Source organism: Cydia splendana, chromosome Z (assembly GCF_910591565.1).
Source record: "Cydia splendana chromosome Z, ilCydSple1.2, whole genome shotgun sequence".
NCBI classification, from domain to species: domain Eukaryota; kingdom Metazoa; phylum Arthropoda; class Insecta; order Lepidoptera; family Tortricidae; genus Cydia; species Cydia splendana.
In genome coordinates this window covers 45128508-45148195 of record NC_085987.1, presented here as the reverse complement: position 1 = coordinate 45148195, position 19688 = coordinate 45128508, and the positions used below count along the sequence as shown (strand labels likewise).

The window sequence follows — 19688 nt, the reverse complement described above, 5'->3', positions numbered from 1 at the left end:
CGGCCTTGGCGTGTTCTAATGACTCTATGTATGCATTTATTTCAGTCTCGGTTTTTAATGAGCTTTTGGGTAATCTATTGTAATTTATTCTGCTCTTTTTATTGTGCTCGAGCTTTACCGTACCTCTGACTAATCTATGGTCAGATGGATAAGCAGTTTTGATTACCTCGACGTTTTGAAACCATTTTGGCTTATTTGATAAGATGTAGTCGATTTCGTTTTTTGTACGTCCATCTGGTGACCGCCATGTCCATCTTCGATTATTTCTCTTCTTAAAGAAAGTATTCAGTATCGCGAAATTGTTTTCAGATGCAAACTGAAGCAGCTTTTCTCCTCTATCGTTTCTTGCGAATAGAGCGAGAGGCTTATAATGGTATTATAAAATGCTCTTATATACATATATAAGACTAGGTAATAAGACTAAACTTACTAAAGTGCGTATTAGCTTGTCCAAGACTAATATAAGAGCGATGATAAGTTCAAAACAAAAATAAGAGCGCTATAAGCTCACTACTCTTATAAAGTGCGCAATCTGAGACTTTTTTGCTAGTTGGGACTACATGCATAGTTTTCTTTTATAATTATATTGCCATGTATCTTAAACCCTGTAAGAAAACATGTTGTAGTACTTAAGTAGTAAGCCATCGACTGACTTTTTGCTCAGACTTTTTTGACAGGCGTTTTCAGTGCGGTTACTTAGGGCTTGTGCACAAATCACGCGAGGTTCGATAGTGGGAGGGAGGGTCACGAAAATATCACGATAGATCACGTTGGGGGAGGGGGTATAAGGAAACCTCACGTGTATTTTTCTACAGTGAACGAAACTAAGAAAAACACCTACCACATGAGTAGATACTTTTTCTCGGTTTCGTTAAACATAAATCTTAACTCTGCACTTCAAAATAGCGAGTCTATTTAACGAGAATAGAAAAATAAACAGGATTTTCTATGCACAATACTATTTTTCTTAAAATGAGGTCGAATGAAAAAAAAATACACGTGGTTGTGTGGGGGGAGGGGGGTAGCCGAAAACCTCGACAAATATCACCAAGGGGGAGGGGGGGTCAAAAAGTAGCCGAAAACACCTCGCGTGATTTGTGCACAACCCCTTACAAATGTGTAGTGATGTGCCGATTTCTCTATGGTGCCGATGAGAACGTTCTCGTTTCTGAGAATTCCTTTCCGAAGAAATTTCCGGAAAATTTCCAAGTTTCTCGAGAACGTTCTGTTATTAGCATAAATAAGTTATGAACAATCTTATTTTTTTTAATGGAATGATATATTTACTTTTGTTAAGTTAAGCTATTAAACAAAACAATTCATCACTTTTGCGACGAAAGGGTATAACTCCCAGAGAACATTTCCGAGAAATTTCCGAGAACGATTCCGATAGATTTCTCTGTTCTCGGGAAAATTTCGAGAACGGCATATCGCTACAAATGTGAGTGTATGTGTAGGAAGGTGCTGCTGTTTATGTGCGGCATATTCGCGGGGTGCGCGAGCGCCACCCTCGTGTCGCCTATTGAAGTGATCCGCGTTCGGCAGATGGTTGTCAAGGTATTATGATTATTGATAATACTAGTCTCTACTCTAGGTAGATACTCGTATAGGATTTCCGGCCCCGATCGTTTCGAGAATGTTTTAATATTTTTTTCTTATGTCAACACCAATCTTCGGGTAGGCTCTTAATCTTCTTGCCTTTGTGGATATTCATAGCGAGTGTTTTTTTTCCTCAAAATTTCATACAGCTTAAGGTTAAATTTCATACAACTTAGGGCCACCCCACACCAGCGTCTCTCGAGCGTCAGCGTCTAGTCAACTCTATGGCCGCTGCTCGACGCTACGTTGACGCAACTGCGCAGCGACGCCATTTTACATACTTAGTGCTAACTGCTGACTAGGGGTCATCCATTAATTACGTCACACGAATTTCTAGGTTTTTTTACCCCCCCCCCCCCCCTCGTCACACTTGGTCACATTTGGCAAAACCCCTCCCCCCTGGTGTGACGTCACATTTCTTCAACGAAATCGGCAATTATTAATTTAATATTATATCAAAATATTTTTGACAAAAGAAATATTAGTAATTTTATAACCCAAAACTGATTAAGAAATAAAATTAAACGAATAAAAACGATAATCGTTTCAAAAACTTGTTATTTAAATGTATATTAGCGTATAAAATAATTTAAATACATTTTCGGTTACTGATGAAGTTAAAGTGACGTCACAAAGTTTGTGACTCCTCCTCCCCCTTGTCACAACATGTCACATTTTCTTGACCCCCTCCCTCCCCCTAAACGTGTGATGTAATTAATGGATGACCCCCTAGACGCCGACGCTCAATAGACTCTAGCGCAGCGCCATCTAACGCGCAGGCACAGCCGGCGCGTTAGATGGCGCTGATCGCCACCGCAAAGCGCAAGCAAAGTGGACGCGTTCAGATTTATTAATAGGGCCGTGTTGCACGGTTGCGTTCGTGGCCCACAAAATGGTCTCGCCGGAAGATCAGCGCTGGCTTTCGGGTCAGTAAGCTGAGGCGAGCCCATTTTCGTGGTAAACTTTAACGCTTACCAATTTTATTAATATCTGTAGTTTTTAGTTATACTTTTGTATGTAATCTTAGCTTTAAGTTTACCACGAATAAAATGCTTGATTCTGATTCTGATTCTAGTGTGGAGTGGCTCTTAGACTTGAGCGTTCCCTTGTTATGAGCATTCTCACGAACAGAAGAATGTACGAGCGTTCGTCGAATATTTCGCCGAATCTGCTTAAAAACTGCGAATGCTCGAGTGAATGTTCAAGTCTATCAGCACCTGTAGGCCAAAATGTATGGAGGCGATTGTCTGTGCTTTTATTGTTTTAATCATATCGATCCTTTCGTGTACAGGCACAATATGGTGGAGTTTTCCAAGGAGCGCGCGAAGTGTACCGAAGGGGCGGTATACTGGCCTTCTACGAGGGTCTGACCGCTTCGCTCATGCAGGTATGCTCAACGCTGAGGCCACGGACTGGACGCTTGCGACCGGCGACGCGGCAATCGCCTTTTTAAATTCTTGTACCTATACATTTTTTTATTGTTTGTGGTTAAATAAGTTAAATCGTTAATGCAAAAATAAAGTTGTTGATGCCCTTTGCGGCTTTTCTAGCAGCCGTTTTTCTCTAAAGATCATCCGACATCCGATATCGGAACGGAAAATGTGAAAACACTCTCAATTTAAAAATACATATCAGTACGGGGTATTTCTTAGACAAAGTTTTGTACAAAACAATAAAATCACCCATGACTGTGTAATCTGATTAGCATTATAACCAGTTTCATTGTCCCCAGATGGGCCCACAAGTGGGCATAACGTTCGCTGTGTTCCGTTTCGTGCAGCCCCTCGTCCTGAACTACGTGGCCTATATGGAGAACCCTGAGCAGACGGATGCTGAGAAAAAGGCGACAGAGACAAAGTAACTTTTAGTATAGGCATGGGAGTTGAAGCTAAAAATATATCATCATTGGCCTTCGAGTCTATTACAGACTACACAAGCAGTGTCAGGTAGGGCGTCAACGTTTTTTGTGGCTGTGTAAGCCAATACGGGAGCGGCAAATACTACCACAGGCCTGGCAGGTGTAATGTGCCCGTGGCGAACACTGTCGGGCTGATGACGCTTGGCTCGCTTACAACTTGCAAGTGTCTTAAACATACATAGGATTCTAGGGGGCAAATTGTATGACGGATAGGGATCCCGTCATACAATTTGCCCCCTATAGAATCCGATGTTTGTTCTTAACCTTTTGACCGCCGTAGTCTGATATACAAGACAAACAAAATCGGGCTCATTTCGCCGCGGTTTGATAAATAAGACAAAACTTCGTATAACTTCGTGCCCCCCGGCGACACGAGCACGCTCGATGACAAATTCTATGGCGCTTAAAAGGTTAAACCAAGCGTGGTCTTGAATTTTACGTCCCTCAAACACCAGTTTGCGCCACTTGTCTCTGTCCTCGGCAAGCTCCTCCAATTTGTGAACCGAGATGTTGAAGGCATGTCTCGCTTGGCGCAAGCCTTATGTGGCACAAATAAATACATTCGTACCCAGGATCTCCTGCTTCGTACGCAAGGTCACCACCGAAGTACCGACTAGGCTAGGAGGCCATCAAAACTAATAATAATGAATGTATAATTTCGCAGGCAGCTTCTCATCTCATCGAGTATCGCCGGCTCGACTGCCGGCTTCGTGTCTAAAACGGCGACGTACCCGTTCGACCTGGCCAAGCGAAGGCTTCAGATAGCAGTAGGTAATCTTTTTCATGTACCACACACTAGCGACTTTTGAGCGTCAGCGTCTAGTCAGCGCTATGGAAAATAACGTCGCTGCGCGGTTGCGCCAACACTGCGTCGAGCAGCAGCCATAGAGTTGAGTAAACGCTGACGCTCGGGAGACGCTAGTGTGGCCCATAAGGCGATTTCCAACTACATATACCTACTTCTCGCGTCCAATGATGGTCCCTATGACAGTTCCTTCAAGTCTCTTTTGGATGGGCTTGATTTAAAATATTTATGAAATGCGTTTTAACCTCTGAGGTTTTTACCGTATTTTTACAAGCTTTTATTTACCTTGTCCTGTTAGTAGGTATGTATGTTAAGGGGCCCACTGATTAACAGTCCGCCGGACGGTATCGGCCTGTCAGTTGTTCGAAACTGTCAACATTTTGTTCTAACTGACAGGCCGATACCGTCCGGCGGACTGTTAATCAGTGGGCCCCTTTAGCTAGTGTGGATCAAATCTTGGAAGCTAAATTTGACTCACTTCCCGATTTCCCATTGAACTGAAATTTTGCGTACATTTATGTAAATCGGATTACAGAGCAATATTATAATGACATGGAGCTGATCTGATGGTGGAGACAGGGGGTGGCCATGGGCATTCTGTGAGTTTGGGGTTTATAGAATTGTCTGTATAAGCGATAAAAGCTTGTACCAAAAATGAAATTATTGCCAAAGAAATATTTTCTTGGACTATCTCTCTAGTACTTTCAACAGATCTTTGATATGTATCAAAGATGTTTGTATCCAATCAGGTTGTTACATCATTATATATTACCACCGGTAACATGCTCTCTCGGCCAATGACAAAATGACAATAATTTCACACTCAACTTCATAGCATGATTCCGGCCGCGTAACAGGTTACGTAAAGTGGAGTTATGTTCCGCGTATCTCTTGGTAATTGTATTTATAATGGGATATATAATATTGGGTCCTTACCTATGAAATTGGCGTTTTTGTTCATAGATATAAGTCTGATCCTAGTTTTTTTTTTTTTACAAAAGTACATACATACACAATTACAATAAAACTACAGTGCACTCAATAAACAACGATTTTACATACAATTAATTGTTATTTTTTATTGTTAAGTGTTCAGAATTAAGCCTTGAAAATAGGTCTTTTCATGTGCTGTCGGTTCGAGTATTAAAATTACTTATATTTTTCTAATGGTACCAATTTTCAAAAAATGGAGATATTGAAAACATACCTTAAAGGTGTCAAAAATTACTGGAAAAATTTTGTTTGGTTTGAATTAGCCATCAAAAAAATATCCGCAAAATTAATTGTATGGAAATTCGTGTTTCGTTGAAATTCTCCGAACAAAACGCCAATTTCATAGGTAATGACCTAATATTCCGGGACTTTGTGGGTTTTTAATGTTTTATAGGATGTCCAGCGCGCCCCCCTCCGCGCTCTCTGGCGTCTACTTAGGCCTCACGGCTTGGCCATGACATTGCGCGACTGGCTTCGGGTAGGTAAGGCGACAACCATAGGTTGGAACGAGACAAGCCATCGTACCTTTCGACCCCACCGAAGCCAGTCGTGCAATGTCGTGGTCAGGCCGTGAGGGCGTCCGCTAGCGGAGCGGGTGAGCGAGTTAACGAAAAATGGTATGAGCGTTGCTAAATGACGCGGAGGCGTGCGACGGATTTTACCTACAATGGCACCTGCGCCACAGAATAAATAATAGTACTAGGTACAGAAGACTCACTCTCTAACAAAACGCTGTTACGATCAGCACAGATATGGCCGCTAGGTGGCGACAGCGCCACGCGCGGCTTATGGCTTTCCCCAAAATTGGGGCGGAACGGATGTACTTTTAGCTACCTGTAGCAAAGCGCCGAAATCGCGGAGTGAGCCACGCCTGCCTGTACGCGCGCGCCTGGTCCGTGCACCCGCGCCATCTAGCGGACGCCCTCAAAATTACTGAACACAAAATGTTCCATCACTGATCAATTAGGGTTAAACACATTTAATTTTCAAATTGGGTTGCCCGTTACAGAGCCACAAGCCAGACCCCAATGTGAAGACACCGGCGATGACACAAAAGCTCGTCAGATGCAGTACGCTGATGAGTTGTCTATTGGACATGATCCGCAAGGTAAGATGGATCCTTGGCATCACACAAGGGCTATGTTGAGTACCGTAAGGAAGTCCGCTAGCTGGTGCACCCGGGTGCTGAGCGGGTTAACGTAAAATAGTATGAGCAACCGGATCCCTTTGTTTGACATAATTGTTGAAAGTCATATTGTAATGATTGTCAGATTATCATTAGTCATAATTCTTGAAACCGTTAACTTTTCAGGATTTTCGTAAGGTTATCCTATAGATAGGTTAGGTTAGGTTTGTTTTATGGCAATCCTGAAAGTAACGCGTTCCTGAGAAAAACCAAATTGTGACTAACGAAATGCGGACAAACAATAAGAACTTACATCATGACATTCATGACTTAAAACTTTATGGGAAACTTTAGAGACCCATGAGCAACGCTAATTGACGCGGACGCGCGCGGTTCAATGCATGCAGAAGCCCTACGCTGAACGCGCCGCTTACGCTCGATCGAGACCCGAGACCCAACCACTCCGAGCGTACGTTTACTACGTTTAACGTTTAAGGCCGCGGACTGCACGCACGCGACCAGCGGCGCGGCGAGCGGAAAATCAAGGTCGTTCATATATTTAGTCGAGCAATGTATGAATGGCCTTGATTTGCCGGGTGCAGGGTGGTCGAGGCGTTAGGGAGGTTACAATATATCGACGCCGAATATATTATGAATGAATGAATAATATTTATATTATATTTATATAATAATATATTTTATCGAGCAATGTGGGGTCGCTATAGATTTCGGTTGTCATTCACTGAGCCAGATTGGCTAAGTATTTCCGTTATTGGAGTCAAACCAACAATTTACACAAAAGGTTACTGAGGAGCTATGCGGTAGAATGAGATAGCAATATCACTTGCTCCCTCTAACGCATAAATGCGTCCCTTGGATTGGCCGACGTTGGCGCATCGTGTAGAGGAGCCATTAAAGGTCTTGGACTTTTAGAACAATGTGCCATGTGCCACAATATTTTAGTTTATTTTGAAGTCACCTGTACTCAGAAACTATTATACTTAGGTATAAAACTAAAGTAAAGCCCCTCTTCCGTGTAATTGTAGTGTAGTTTTTAATATTGTTTTGACATTGACACCTTTTATGCTTAACCTTCATGACAATTAAATTTTAAGTGGCCATAGATTAATCAATAGTGTGGCAAACTTTAAGACGACTGTGGATGATCGCTTTTCCATACATACGTAGAACCCATTTTCCTCCCTGCGATATTGACATTATGGAGAATATTTTTACACAATAGGGGATATTACTGCAATATTCTGCCGCCAGAGTGCAGCACTACCGACTCAGTAAATTCATAGACTAACTTATACATACTGTGCCTTAAACTGTTTTTTGACAAGTTTTCACAGACAATAAAATATGACAATGATGCATCAAGGCGGTTTGTTAAACGCGAAAATCTAAATTTAGTTATCTGCCCTTTATCGCTCGAATATGCAAGAAATTTCGATTTTCTTGTTTCGCGGTAGGCCATGTGATTGAGGTGACGTGTGATGTGTCAATGTGGTTTGTTTACTGTATGTGCCACAAAGGTGCCACCTACGCAGAGCTTTGCCTAATATTCCCTATTCATTGTATATTAACCATAGGTACCTATGCCCCGTCGTGGACTATTTTCGATTTCTTTATTATAAAATCTCTAACGAAGTTCTATACATTTTTTTAAAGGCTCGTAACTCTTATAATAATTAACAAATCGAACGAAGGGACATACCTAGCTGTTTTTAATATAGGTACATCAAATTGCGTAAAAATATTTTCTTTAATGCTATCAATCGAAGAGGAAAATGGGGACCATGTTATGTACAGAAAAGCGGTCACGTGTCTTCGTCGCCTTTCGTCTGAAGTTACTTTCTATCAAATTTCAAATACGTAATGTCTATCAGAACACTTGAATACTACATACAAGAGTGGCTTTACATTGCAGGAGGGCGTCTCCGGCCTTTACGCCGGTTGGGACGTGTCCAACTTCAGGGCGCAAGTGCAAACCGTGGCCGCGTTCACGACTTACGAGATGGCGTGCTACGCCCAGCGCGAGTACAATCGCGCTATCTAGTGTTGGTGATCTCGAGTCTTTGGAGGACTCGAGTAAGCAAGGCTCGGTTCGAATTTTAACCGCGCATACTTCGCCGTAGCATGTGTTTAAACGTCGCTCGTGCGCTAAAATGGAGCCGTGCACGCACACATCACGCAAGCGGTGTGCCGTCTCTCATAAGGATCTGCATATTACAACGAGCACGTGTACGTGCACGTCTACGCACACGCGTGCACAGGCCTTAAAGCCTGTTTTCGGTTTTATTTCTCGGTAGTATGCGCGATCGGATTCCGTGTATCGAAAATGGTCAGGGTTTTCAGTAAACTAATAATTGGTTTTTAGTCATACTGGAGGTCCATTCGGATAGTAAACTTTTATTATCAATTTGTCAAAAGTGACATGTCTGGCTGAAGACCTCGTAGTATGTTTTGAGAATAATTCAGCGTAAAAAAAGACTAGATGGCTGATCGAGTCCAAAATAATTTCGTGAACATGCCATCTTTCTTACGCGCATAATTATATAGCTGTCCTGCTCTCACAGTGGCAGTGACCGCCGGTGTCATCGGCTGAACAGCAATATAATCATAGTCTAATAAAACATGGTTTTCTCTTCCCAGAGTGACACAAGCCTACGTCACAATAACATTGCCACTTTATATAGCGTTATTGCATACTGTTATATAGCGCTGTCGCATGATGACGAAGGCTTGTGTCAGTCACGTGGTCGGAAGAGAGTACCAGGCGGAGTATATTATTATACCATGAATATAATCAAATAGGTATAATTATACGCGTGCGATAGAGATAGGAAATGGCGGTTCAATTAACGAAATTCTTCGTTGTTAGCGTCCTTACTGTAGTCATTATACCGACACTCTGTTACTTTTTAAATTAAAGGCACAGGTTCGCTTTTGTATAAATGTTTTGTAAATATGTACTGTGACGACCGGTCTGGCCTAGCGGGTAGTGACCCTGCTTGCGAAGCGGATGGTCCTTATTTCGAATCCCGGTAACGGCATATATTTGTGTGATGAGCACAGATATTTGTTCCTGAGTCATGGATGTTTTCTATGTATTTAAGTATTTGCATTGTATTTATCGTTGTCTGAGTACCCACATCACACGTGGGGCTTAGTCAATTTGTGTAACAATGTCCGTATGATATTTATTTATTTTTATTTATTTTTTGTATAGTACATAGGTACTCTGTCGTTGTTATTTTCTACAATAAAGTGTTTAACTACTACTATGTATTACTTGTTTGAAACATAAATCTTATGTAGAAAATGAAGTGATGCGTGCGTGCGTGCGTGCGTGCGTGCGAGCGTGCGTGCGTGCGTGCGTGCGTGCGAAAGTGCGTGTGTGCGTGTGAAAGTGCGTGCGTGCGTGCGAAAGTGCGAACGTTTTCATCATTAAGTAGGTACATCTATAATATAAAACCCAAAATATATGCAAGTCTTCACATATAATTAATGCTTTGTGTATTTTAAGAAGACCTACTTTTTCAAATCCTAAGATAGGACTCAGGTTTTCACATAAAAACTACAGATGTAGTGCATACTTGTTTTCCATCGTATTTTCTCGGAAACGTTATTTGTCATGCTACTTCAGTCATCCTTAGTACTTTTTGTAAACAGATTCACTGAAATAGTAAGACACGTTCGTACCTACGTTTCCGTGAAAATACGACGGAAAATAATTCTGCACTACATCTGTTCTGTACAACTATACAGGAACATATTATCGTCAGATGACAACCAAACCTCACTAACTACCACCACAAGTTCATACCCATAGTGAGCCATATTAGTACTAGGATAAGGTTGATTTTTGTTTAATATTTTTTTAATGATTAGTGAGTTTTGGTTGTCACCTGACGATATTCATAAAAAACTGAGTCGATTAACGAACTCCAAAGTCTCAAGTAGTTTCCAACTGAGCCGTCAGATAAGGCGGTGTCCGCATTACACGCGGAATCGCCGCGATGTGCGAGCAGCACCTTATACGTGTCTCGCTCACTGGTAAACCAAAATGTTTGCTTCAGGACGGCGTACGTGGCATGTTCACGGGGTGGAGCGTCACTGTCTGCAGGGCGCAGTTGATCAGCCTCGTTACGTTCACTACATACGAAATGATGTGCTACGCGATGCAGCATACCGAATAGTGTCGGTAATGTCTTTGGAGCACTCGTCTTTAATCGAGTCAGTTTCTAGAATAAGTAGTAACTTCAAGGTGTAAAGTCAGGAAATGTGAAGGAAAAAGAAAACAGGCGCGCGGGTTTATACCTTTTATTTTATCTCAATGAATCTGAAAATATCTTGCACATGTTTTCGTTTTGGCTGGAGTCTGCCGTTGGAAATATTGTCAAGTTTCTGTGTGAAATTTTAATTTTATTTGATTAAAATGTTTATAAATTCAATATTAAAAGTACAATTTTGCGAAGCGCTGGTGGCCTAGCGGTAAGAGCGTGCAACTTTCAATCCGGAGGTCGCGGGTTCAAACCCCGGCTCGTACCAATGAGTTTTTCGGAACTTATGTACTTACGAAATATCATTTGATATTTGCCAGCCGCTTTTCGGTGAAGGAAAACATCGTGAGGAAACCGGACTAATTCCCAATAAGGCCTAGTTTCCCCTCTGGGTTGGAAGGTCAGATGGCAGTCGCTTTCGTAAAAACTAGTGCCTACGTCAAATCATGGGATTAGTTGTCAAGCTGACCCCAGGCTCCCATGAGCCGTGGCAAAATGCCGGGATAACGCGAGGAAGAAGAAGAAGATTAAAAGTACAATTTTGCGTTACCCCCCCTCTTAAGTCGATGCTTTAGTACTTTTAAACTTGAAAGATACTTTTTCTTGGTAATTTTATTGGTTTGGATCCTTGCACGGGCCACCATGTTAAACAAATGCAAACGTGGGCGAGCGGAATCAGTGCACGCTGCTCAAAACACTTGGAAGCTTGACGCTTCTATCTAAGCCAATATTTGCATTCTTTTAAACTTGGCTTGACGCTTCTGTGAAAGTGTGAAAGCTGAAGTCATTTCATTGACTATTTAACTCAAAATTATTGCAACAAAGGGGCGTTGTATTTTCATTTAATGCATGTCATTCGTAGTTTTAACTTCATTCCAGATATTTAGGATTAACTAAATGGTTCTTTAGTTTAGTGTGTTACTTAGTTTAGTGCAAATTTTAGGATGTCATGTAGTACTATTTCTAAGTTATACCTACGTTCCAAACGTAGTTCTAATTCTAATTAAAATATAGAAGAAGAAAATATTTCCAATCATCTTTCTTTAGTAAATAATACGAGTACAATATCCTTTTTTTTTGTCGATGTGGGAATGCTGTTACGCATCGTCCCCCTGGCCCTGAGGTGGGCTCATTATGGGGGGGTATGTGGGACTCTCACCTCCCAGCTCTTTTCAATTGTGAAAAGAGAGGGAGGAGCCTACCCACTAAACCCACACCGTTTCCCACAATATGCCGTTGGGGGAGGCATCCTGGGATCGCGGACATTCTACCAGGACGCGCGTACAATATCCTTATTTTAGTTTACAATAAATAAATAAAGTTTCCGTGCAAAACACCTAAAAGGCAGAGGTCAATGACGCAACACCACCCTGACATAATAGCGTTGTTTTTAGGGTCCCGTACCCAAAGAGTAAAAACGGGACCCTATTAATAAGACACCACTGTCCGTCTGTCCATCTGTCTTCACCAGGCTGTATTTCATGAAGCGTGATATCTTACACTTGAAATTTTCACAGATGATGTATTTCGGTTGCCGCTATAACAACAAATGCTAAAAAGATAAAAACAGAATAAAATAAATATTTAAGCGGGGCTCCCGTACAACAAACGTGATATTTTGCAGTTTTTTTGCGTAATGGTTACGGAACCCTTCGTGCGCGAGTCCGCCTCGCACTTGGCCGGTTTTTTGATCCCGTAACACTTTTTTTTTCCCTTTTTTTTCAGGACGGCTTACCGGGTATGTACACCGGTTGGACCATTACAATATTCAAGGCGCAGGTGACCAGTTTGCTCATATTCACCACCTACGAAATGGTTTGCTATGCGATGCGGGATTAATACAGAACGAGGACAGTGGACATGTGACACCCCCCCTCCCCCCCCCCTCCCCCCCCCTAGAGAATATAATTTCGACGCTAGCGACGCCCTTGACAGTGGACATGTGACACCCCCCCTCCCCCCCCGCCCCTAGAGAATATAATTTCGACGCTGGCGACGCCCTTGACAGTGGCCAACAGATGTAGTGCATAATTATTTTCCTTTGTATTTTCATGGAAACGTACGAACGTCTCTTGCTATTTCAGTCAGTCTCGTTACAAAAAGTACCTACTGATGTTGACTGAAGTAGCATGACAAATACGAACGTTTCCGAGAAAATACGAAGGATAATAATTTTGCACTACCGGCGCGATTCGGGAAATGAATTAGAGATTCACTAGATATGAAATAGTAAAGATATGTGACGTTCCGCAATAATATTGGAGCGGCGTTAATAATAGCGTAAGCGCCAACCGCCATAAGGTACCTTTTGCCGAATCGCGCCGTACATCTGTACCGCTTCTCCGTACGGTTAAGGAATATAATTTCAGTACCATTTCGTACATTGTCACGGTGACATTAGCATGATATGAGGTCCATAGCGACTTTCATATTGCTTGTCAGCGTGACAAGGTACCAAATGGTACGGAAAATAAATTACTTGACTGTACAAATCGTCGGGTGACAAGCAAAAGTCACTAAGTACTATCAAAAAATTAAAGTAACAATGCACTTTATTACACTTGTAACACGGTTTATTGTCCAATAATTTCAATGGTGTTAGTTAGTGACTTTTGCTTGTCACCCGACGAAACGTAGTCACCAATTTCGTCTCTGTTGTGGATAATATTTTTAGACAATTTAATGTACAGTCAGCAGCAGAAGTTGCTAAGCGTGCGAGGTGTTCAAAATTACCTTGACACGCTCTTATTCTCTTAACAATAAAGTCGCGTCAAGATCATTTTGAACACCTCGCCCGCTTAGCAACTTCTGCTGCTGACTGTAAGTATAATATTTATAACGATGCCCGATGCCGCTTCGTCTGACTTTTTAAAGTTTTTTTTATATTTAACGCTAAGAGCAAAATAATGAGTAGATACATTCAAAGAATTTAACTGTCGACCCATTTCGTACCTTGTCAGTGACAATCAATATGAAAGTTACTAGAGACCTCATACTATTGTCACTGTGACAAAGTAGAAAATGAGTAGGAAATTAAATTATTTGAATGTACCTAGGTACCCACAAATTTTTAGAAGCTCAAGAGTATTTAAAAAAGTCAAACGCAGGAGCATAGCTATGGTTCAGGTATTAGTAAGTACTTACATCAAATTGTGTTAAAAATAATGATTCATAATGTCAATATTCAGAAAGGAAAATGGGTATTTTGTTGTATGGAAAAGCGGAACCAATGGAATGTTTAATTCCCATTTGGTTCCGACTGAGGATTGTGATGTATTGTGAAAACTCGCGTTAATGTATATATATTTATGATCCTGTCAGTATTTGTAGAATGTGTAAAATAAATTATTTCAACATGAATTTTGTTTTTAAGATTTTATAAATCGAACTCTTTACAAAGTCAGGAATTTTTACTAAAAGCACTGAAATTGGCCTTTTTTACCGCAGTCCGGCACTAACCCATTTTTAACACTTTTTCAATACGATTTATCGACCATATAACGGTATCATCTTGGGTCGTTCCATTCGTTTTTCGTCGCGTTTTTAAATTAGTCCTATTCTGCTTTCGTCACTCATTCTACATTTGTCACAATCGTCGGTGGCTTTCAATGTAGAGTGAGTGACGAAAGCAGAATAGGACTAATTTAAGAATTTGACGAAAAACGAATGGGACGACCCAAGACGATACCCATATAACGTGTCAATACGATTTCAATCTTTGCAATCCGATTTAAGGTTCAAATTTGATTGGGCTTTCGTAAAATCCCCTTCAAATTGATCACCAAAACTTAAAGTCCGCAGCAAGGTCGCCCCGTCTTCACCTTCCCATACAAACGGATGAAACTTTGCACATACAATAACATGAGGTATATCTAGTCCTGTATATGTATATGTAATTATGTAGTAGTCTAGTGTGCTCAGGCCATAAGAAGGTCAACTACGGCGTTCACTGAATAAGAGATTTCCTTTGGCAGAATTAATATTTGTGTTCCTAAAATGTATTTAAAAAGTGGAGCCAACCTGATTTTTGATGCAGGTCCGGGTAGGGGGGTTTTAAGCGTCGGCACCGTCTGAGGTTAATATTTTTTAAGTACAGGTTCTATGTCAAGTTTAGTATCATTTTCAGCTAAATCAAAGATGTAGACATAGATTTCATCTAAATCGGTTCAGCCGTTTTTGATTCCCCATACAATCTTACACCTTCCTTTTCACTTTTAAGAGATGTTTTTTGAATAAAAACTATTTTATGTTCTTCCCCGGGACTCAAACTATCTCCGTACCAAATTTTAACTAAATTGGTTTAGCGGTGTAAGCGTGAAGAGGAGTTTAAAAAAAGTACTTTTTTTCATATTTTGTGTTTTTGCTTCGGAATGGTGTTATTATGATATCAGAAATGAATTCGGCATCCCCGATTTATACGAAAACGATACCAAACTTGGCCTAGTAGCTTAAATGATATAGATATCAAGATCAAGTTGAGAGCCTCCATCCCCCCCCTAAAATTTAACATCAAAAATCTCGGTGGGTCCACTTCTTAAATCCATCCTTGGGTCCTAAGGACCAATCCTGTCAAAGGAAATCTCTTGTTTTTTTTTTTTTTTTTTTTATGAAATAGGAGGCAAACGAGCAGACGGATCACCTGATGGTAAGCGATTACCGCCGCCCATGGACACCCGCAACACCAGAAGGGTTGCAAGCGCGTTGCCGGCCTTCACGCACCGCTTCTTGTTCACGCAACACCGTATTTTAGGCCCAGCACCTTCCGCTATAGTTTATAGCTCCAGTTTATAAAACAAGCGAAATAGACCAAAAACAAATTTTATATGAAAAACTTAAATTCGCTGTTTTTTTTTACTATGGTATCTGAAGCTACACTACATGTGTCTTAACCCTATTGTAAGTACAAAGTTTCAGGGCACACTAGCTAGTCGTTTTAAAATGAAAGCGTAACTACATTTGTATGGACAACCGAGCTTGTTGGAGACTCTTAATTATTCGGAATATGTATGTTTTGACCCTTTAAGTTTAACTTGGCATTTTCCCTTCAGTACACCTGCATGAAATAAGATCTTTTTCGAGCAAGTGTGATGAAAAACTCTTTATTGTTAAGAAAAAATCAATAGCTGTAGTCGATGAAAACTTGTCAAAATTGACTTTTAGTCATTTTTAGCAGTCAAATTTCCAAACCAAAGAAAGTCGTAATACTTACTACCTAATTAATATGCAGAACAAAATTTTAGTGAAAGTACATTCCCATTTAGATCTGAAATAAGTCATCGAAACAGGAAACAAAGAATTTGCTCATAAATGGCCAGGTGATCCTATGAATGTAAATATAAATAGAAATAAAATATATTTAATTTTATTTAAGTACAACGTAATACAAGAAGTACCTATAGTAGACATGAATTATCACTGCAGATGTAGTGCGTAATTATTTTCCATCGTATTTTCACGGAAACGTACGAACGTGCCTTGAGCGTAGTAAGGGACTCAAAAGCGCACGAGATGTAAATAACTTTGATCTCGTGTAGTACACAAAATTTTTCACGGGAGTAGTGAGAACATACCTATTAGAAAACTTAAAAAATGTAATCTTTCTTCATCACTTAATACCTATACACTCATGTTTTCTTAAGATATACAAACAATTAAGTTTAATTACCGCAATCGAACACAAAAACAAAACGTAATAATAAATTTCAGTAAAATAATATGGAAATAACGAACAACTGACATTTCAATCGACAACGTTTTTTTGTAAAAAAAAAACTTTGTAAGATACGGTCCGAATTGCGGATACGTACTATTTGTCAACTATAGTAGAAATTCATAAAAGTAAAATAATTAATTTTGCGTGATAATCTGTGTATTTTTTGAGTTCATTATTTTAATTGTACAATAAAATACCTAAAATATTGTATTTTTATCAGTTTTTATCAAATCTTAAACATTATTTTTATTAATTAATTATGAAGAATTTATACTCGTACGTGGTTTGGAACGATGCGTTCTGAAGTTTTTCGGGGGTCTATTATAAACCGTCAATATACCGTTGAATGTCGTTTGAACTTTTTTTTGTCTGTTTCTTTTTGCTAACAGCGTGAAAGGGACAGAGATAATAGAACCCAAGTATTTCGAACTTGTATTAGATCCCGCATGTTGAAATGACATTTGACTGTAAAGGTCACTTGAATGTCATTTTGTCTCACTCAGTGAGCAAAATCGCATTTTGCTCACTGTTTTCAAGAAGCAAAGTAACCTTGTTCGAGCTGCTGACGTGAAAATAATTTTATTTTGCACTACATCTGTACAGGTGGTTTTTCCCCCGTACGGGTCTAGGTGAATAAACCCGAAGAAACTCACGAAAACAAGTCTTATTTTCATTTATTTTAAGTTGAATATCATTCGGCTACATGACATACCATAGCAGTATAATTTTACCCCCTTATTCATAAAACTTTTTCGGGCCTGATTTAGTTAAATTATGTTTTATCCCTTTCTTACAAATACTTAAGTCAAAATGACAGATAAAGACAAACGATTATTAGATAATAGGCTTGTAGCGCGTTTATGAATAAACTAGCTTTTACTTAGCTTTATAGTAATATAGCAGAGGGTCGTATATTTTCATAGAAGTTTTACGTTTAACCTTTTGGACGCCAATGACCGATATATCCGCACCGCAGGTCCATCGCCAAAGACCGATTAATCGGTCACAGACCACAGAACAACATAGACCTACGTGCATATGCATAAAGTTCAATTTCAGTTTTGACATTTCGGTAGCGTGATGTCTTAGTGACAGCTTTCGTGTTTGACACGGCGTCGAAAAGTTAAAATAGGTATAGTGTGTAGCTTTCAAATAGAGCTCGACGGCTAATCCTATTATCTATTGTTAAGTAAAACCGCTCGTGCCATGCACGTGCCACAACCACCTGCATAAAAAATTCGTACTTCGGTTACTGAGTGCCGGCGAGTCGAACGCTACAGAACCAGTCTAAAATGTGTCATCGAGATGCGTAACAAAAGCGCGTTATCGGAGAGCGCACCTACACTGGTTTTTTGAGAGTTGGACTAGCCCGCGCTCAGGTGCCAAATAGAATAATTAAGACCCTTTTTTGCAGGTAAGTAGCACGTGCGGTTTTACTTAACAATAGACAATAGGATCAGCCGTCGAGCTCTATTTGAAAGCTACACACTATAAGACTTGCACTGCGCCGTGTGCTATCAAAATCGTTACAAATCAAATCGTCTTGGTCTAACTCAGTTAATAGGTGAGGCAAGTTTGGTTAATTTAAGTGCCATAAAACCAGGATTTAAAGAGTGACCCAGGAGACCGTAACCATGGCAACGTGCAACGAGTGACAAGAAAAAGTTGATTAACCCTTAATACTTACTTTGTAGGGTCAAGTTCATAAATACGTGTAGAGTCGCACCAAGAAAAGAGCGGATTTGATAGCCTACGCAGTGTAAGTGTTATTTATACGTCATAATTTCATAGAAGTTTGACGTTTGAAATGACACTTGCACTGCGTGGGCTATCAAAATCGCTGCAGACTTTTCACGGTCTGACTCTACGTTTTTTCACCTTATTACAATGGAATAAGGTGAAGAAATGCATACATAAATAAATAAATAAATAAATATTATAGGACATTTTTTACACAAATTGACTAAGCCCCACGGTAAACTCAAGAAGGCTTGTGTTGTGGGTACTCAGACAACGATATACTTATATCATATATAAATACTTAAAAAATACATAGAAAACAACCATGACTCAGGAACAAGTATCTGCATCAGCATACAAATAAATGCCCTTACCTTCGAACCCGAGACCATCGGCTTCATAGGCAGGGTCACTACCCACTAGGCCAGACCGATCGTCGAAATACATATTTATGAACTTGACTGTACAGTCGCCGTCAGATATATCGGAGCGGCCAACGCGCTCACAAATATCTGAACACGCCTCTATTGTCAAGGCGTTAGAGTGCGTGTTCCGATGGCGACTGTACATTCGGTGTATAAGCCTCCATTACCATTTCCATTGATGGTTTCAGGTATTGCTTGTACTGCGGACGAATCATACACCGCCACAGGAAAAGGTTCTTTTTAATTTTATTTTATATTTGGTCCGATTTTTATATTTTATTAATTTCTCATGCTCTGAAAGAGGGTCATTGATGTTCTAATAGGTGTGCAGAAAATGATACGTTTCTGCACTAGAGCATTTTAGGTTCCAAGTACGATTTTTTTTTACGATAAGCAATTGATATTTGGGTATAAATGGATTTGTTATTACAATTTCCATTCTGATATTTGACTCCCCATTCCATAAATAACGATACTTTTGCCTAAATTGTTAATTGAAAAATACAATAAAAATTTATACTTTGTCATGTTTTAAAAAAAAAAAACATGTCTTTTACTTTCCTCGTATTCGAAATGAAAAGTAGAGTGTTTAACTCGGGTGAAAGGCATAATTTCAGCTTCGGAATATTGGCGCTCTCACATTGAATTAAAATCTGACCAAAATGAAAAAAAAAAGACAACAATAAAAAATCTGGCCATTTATAATTTATAATTTTAGATGCATGTCTATTTTTTTAACATTACATAACAACAGATTCATCAAATATAAACGAGGACGTGTTTCGAGTAGACGGAAAGTGCAAAAGAAGAAAAGGGTACCCAATCGGCGCTTACTGCACAAACTGAGGATCAGAGAAACGGGAGGTATGTATTCGAGAATAAATCAAAAACCGGCCAAGTGCGAGTCGGACTCGCGCACGAAGGGTTCCGTACCATTACGTAAAAAACACGGCAAAAAAATCACGTTTGTTGTATGGGAGCCCCACTTAAATAATTATTATATTTCGTTTTAGTATTTGTTGCTATAGCGGCATTAGAAATACGGTTCATGAGTGACAGACAGACAGACAGACGGACAAC

General features: G+C 40.0%; 1 protein-coding gene across 11 annotated transcripts in view; it reads left to right on the top strand.

The window, feature by feature from the left end:
- The window catches only part of LOC134804087 (mitochondrial thiamine pyrophosphate carrier-like), a 40487-nt gene that overhangs the window by 8560 nt on the left and 12239 nt on the right, over nucleotides 1-19688 (top strand). For 3 of the 11 annotated variants that reach the window (XR_010146066.1, XR_010146067.1, XM_063777003.1), the window contains exons 4-9: nucleotides 1458-1557; nucleotides 2891-2986; nucleotides 3332-3456; nucleotides 4182-4288; nucleotides 6325-6423; nucleotides 10527-10651. Coding sequence is in view for 6 of the 11 variants with exons in the window: in XM_063777003.1 (XP_063633073.1) it covers nucleotides 1458-1557; nucleotides 2891-2986; nucleotides 3332-3456; nucleotides 4182-4288; nucleotides 6325-6423; nucleotides 10527-10651 (652 nt within the window). In the remaining 5 variants the exon portion in view is untranslated. Of the gene's footprint in view, nucleotides 1-1457; nucleotides 1558-2890; nucleotides 2987-3331; nucleotides 3457-4181; nucleotides 4289-6324; nucleotides 6424-8374; nucleotides 8536-10526; nucleotides 10652-12455; nucleotides 14080-18796; nucleotides 18842-19362; nucleotides 19473-19688 lie in introns of those variants that run through there. The other 8 variants (XM_063777000.1, XM_063777002.1, XM_063777005.1 and 5 more) reach the window with 6 other exon arrangements.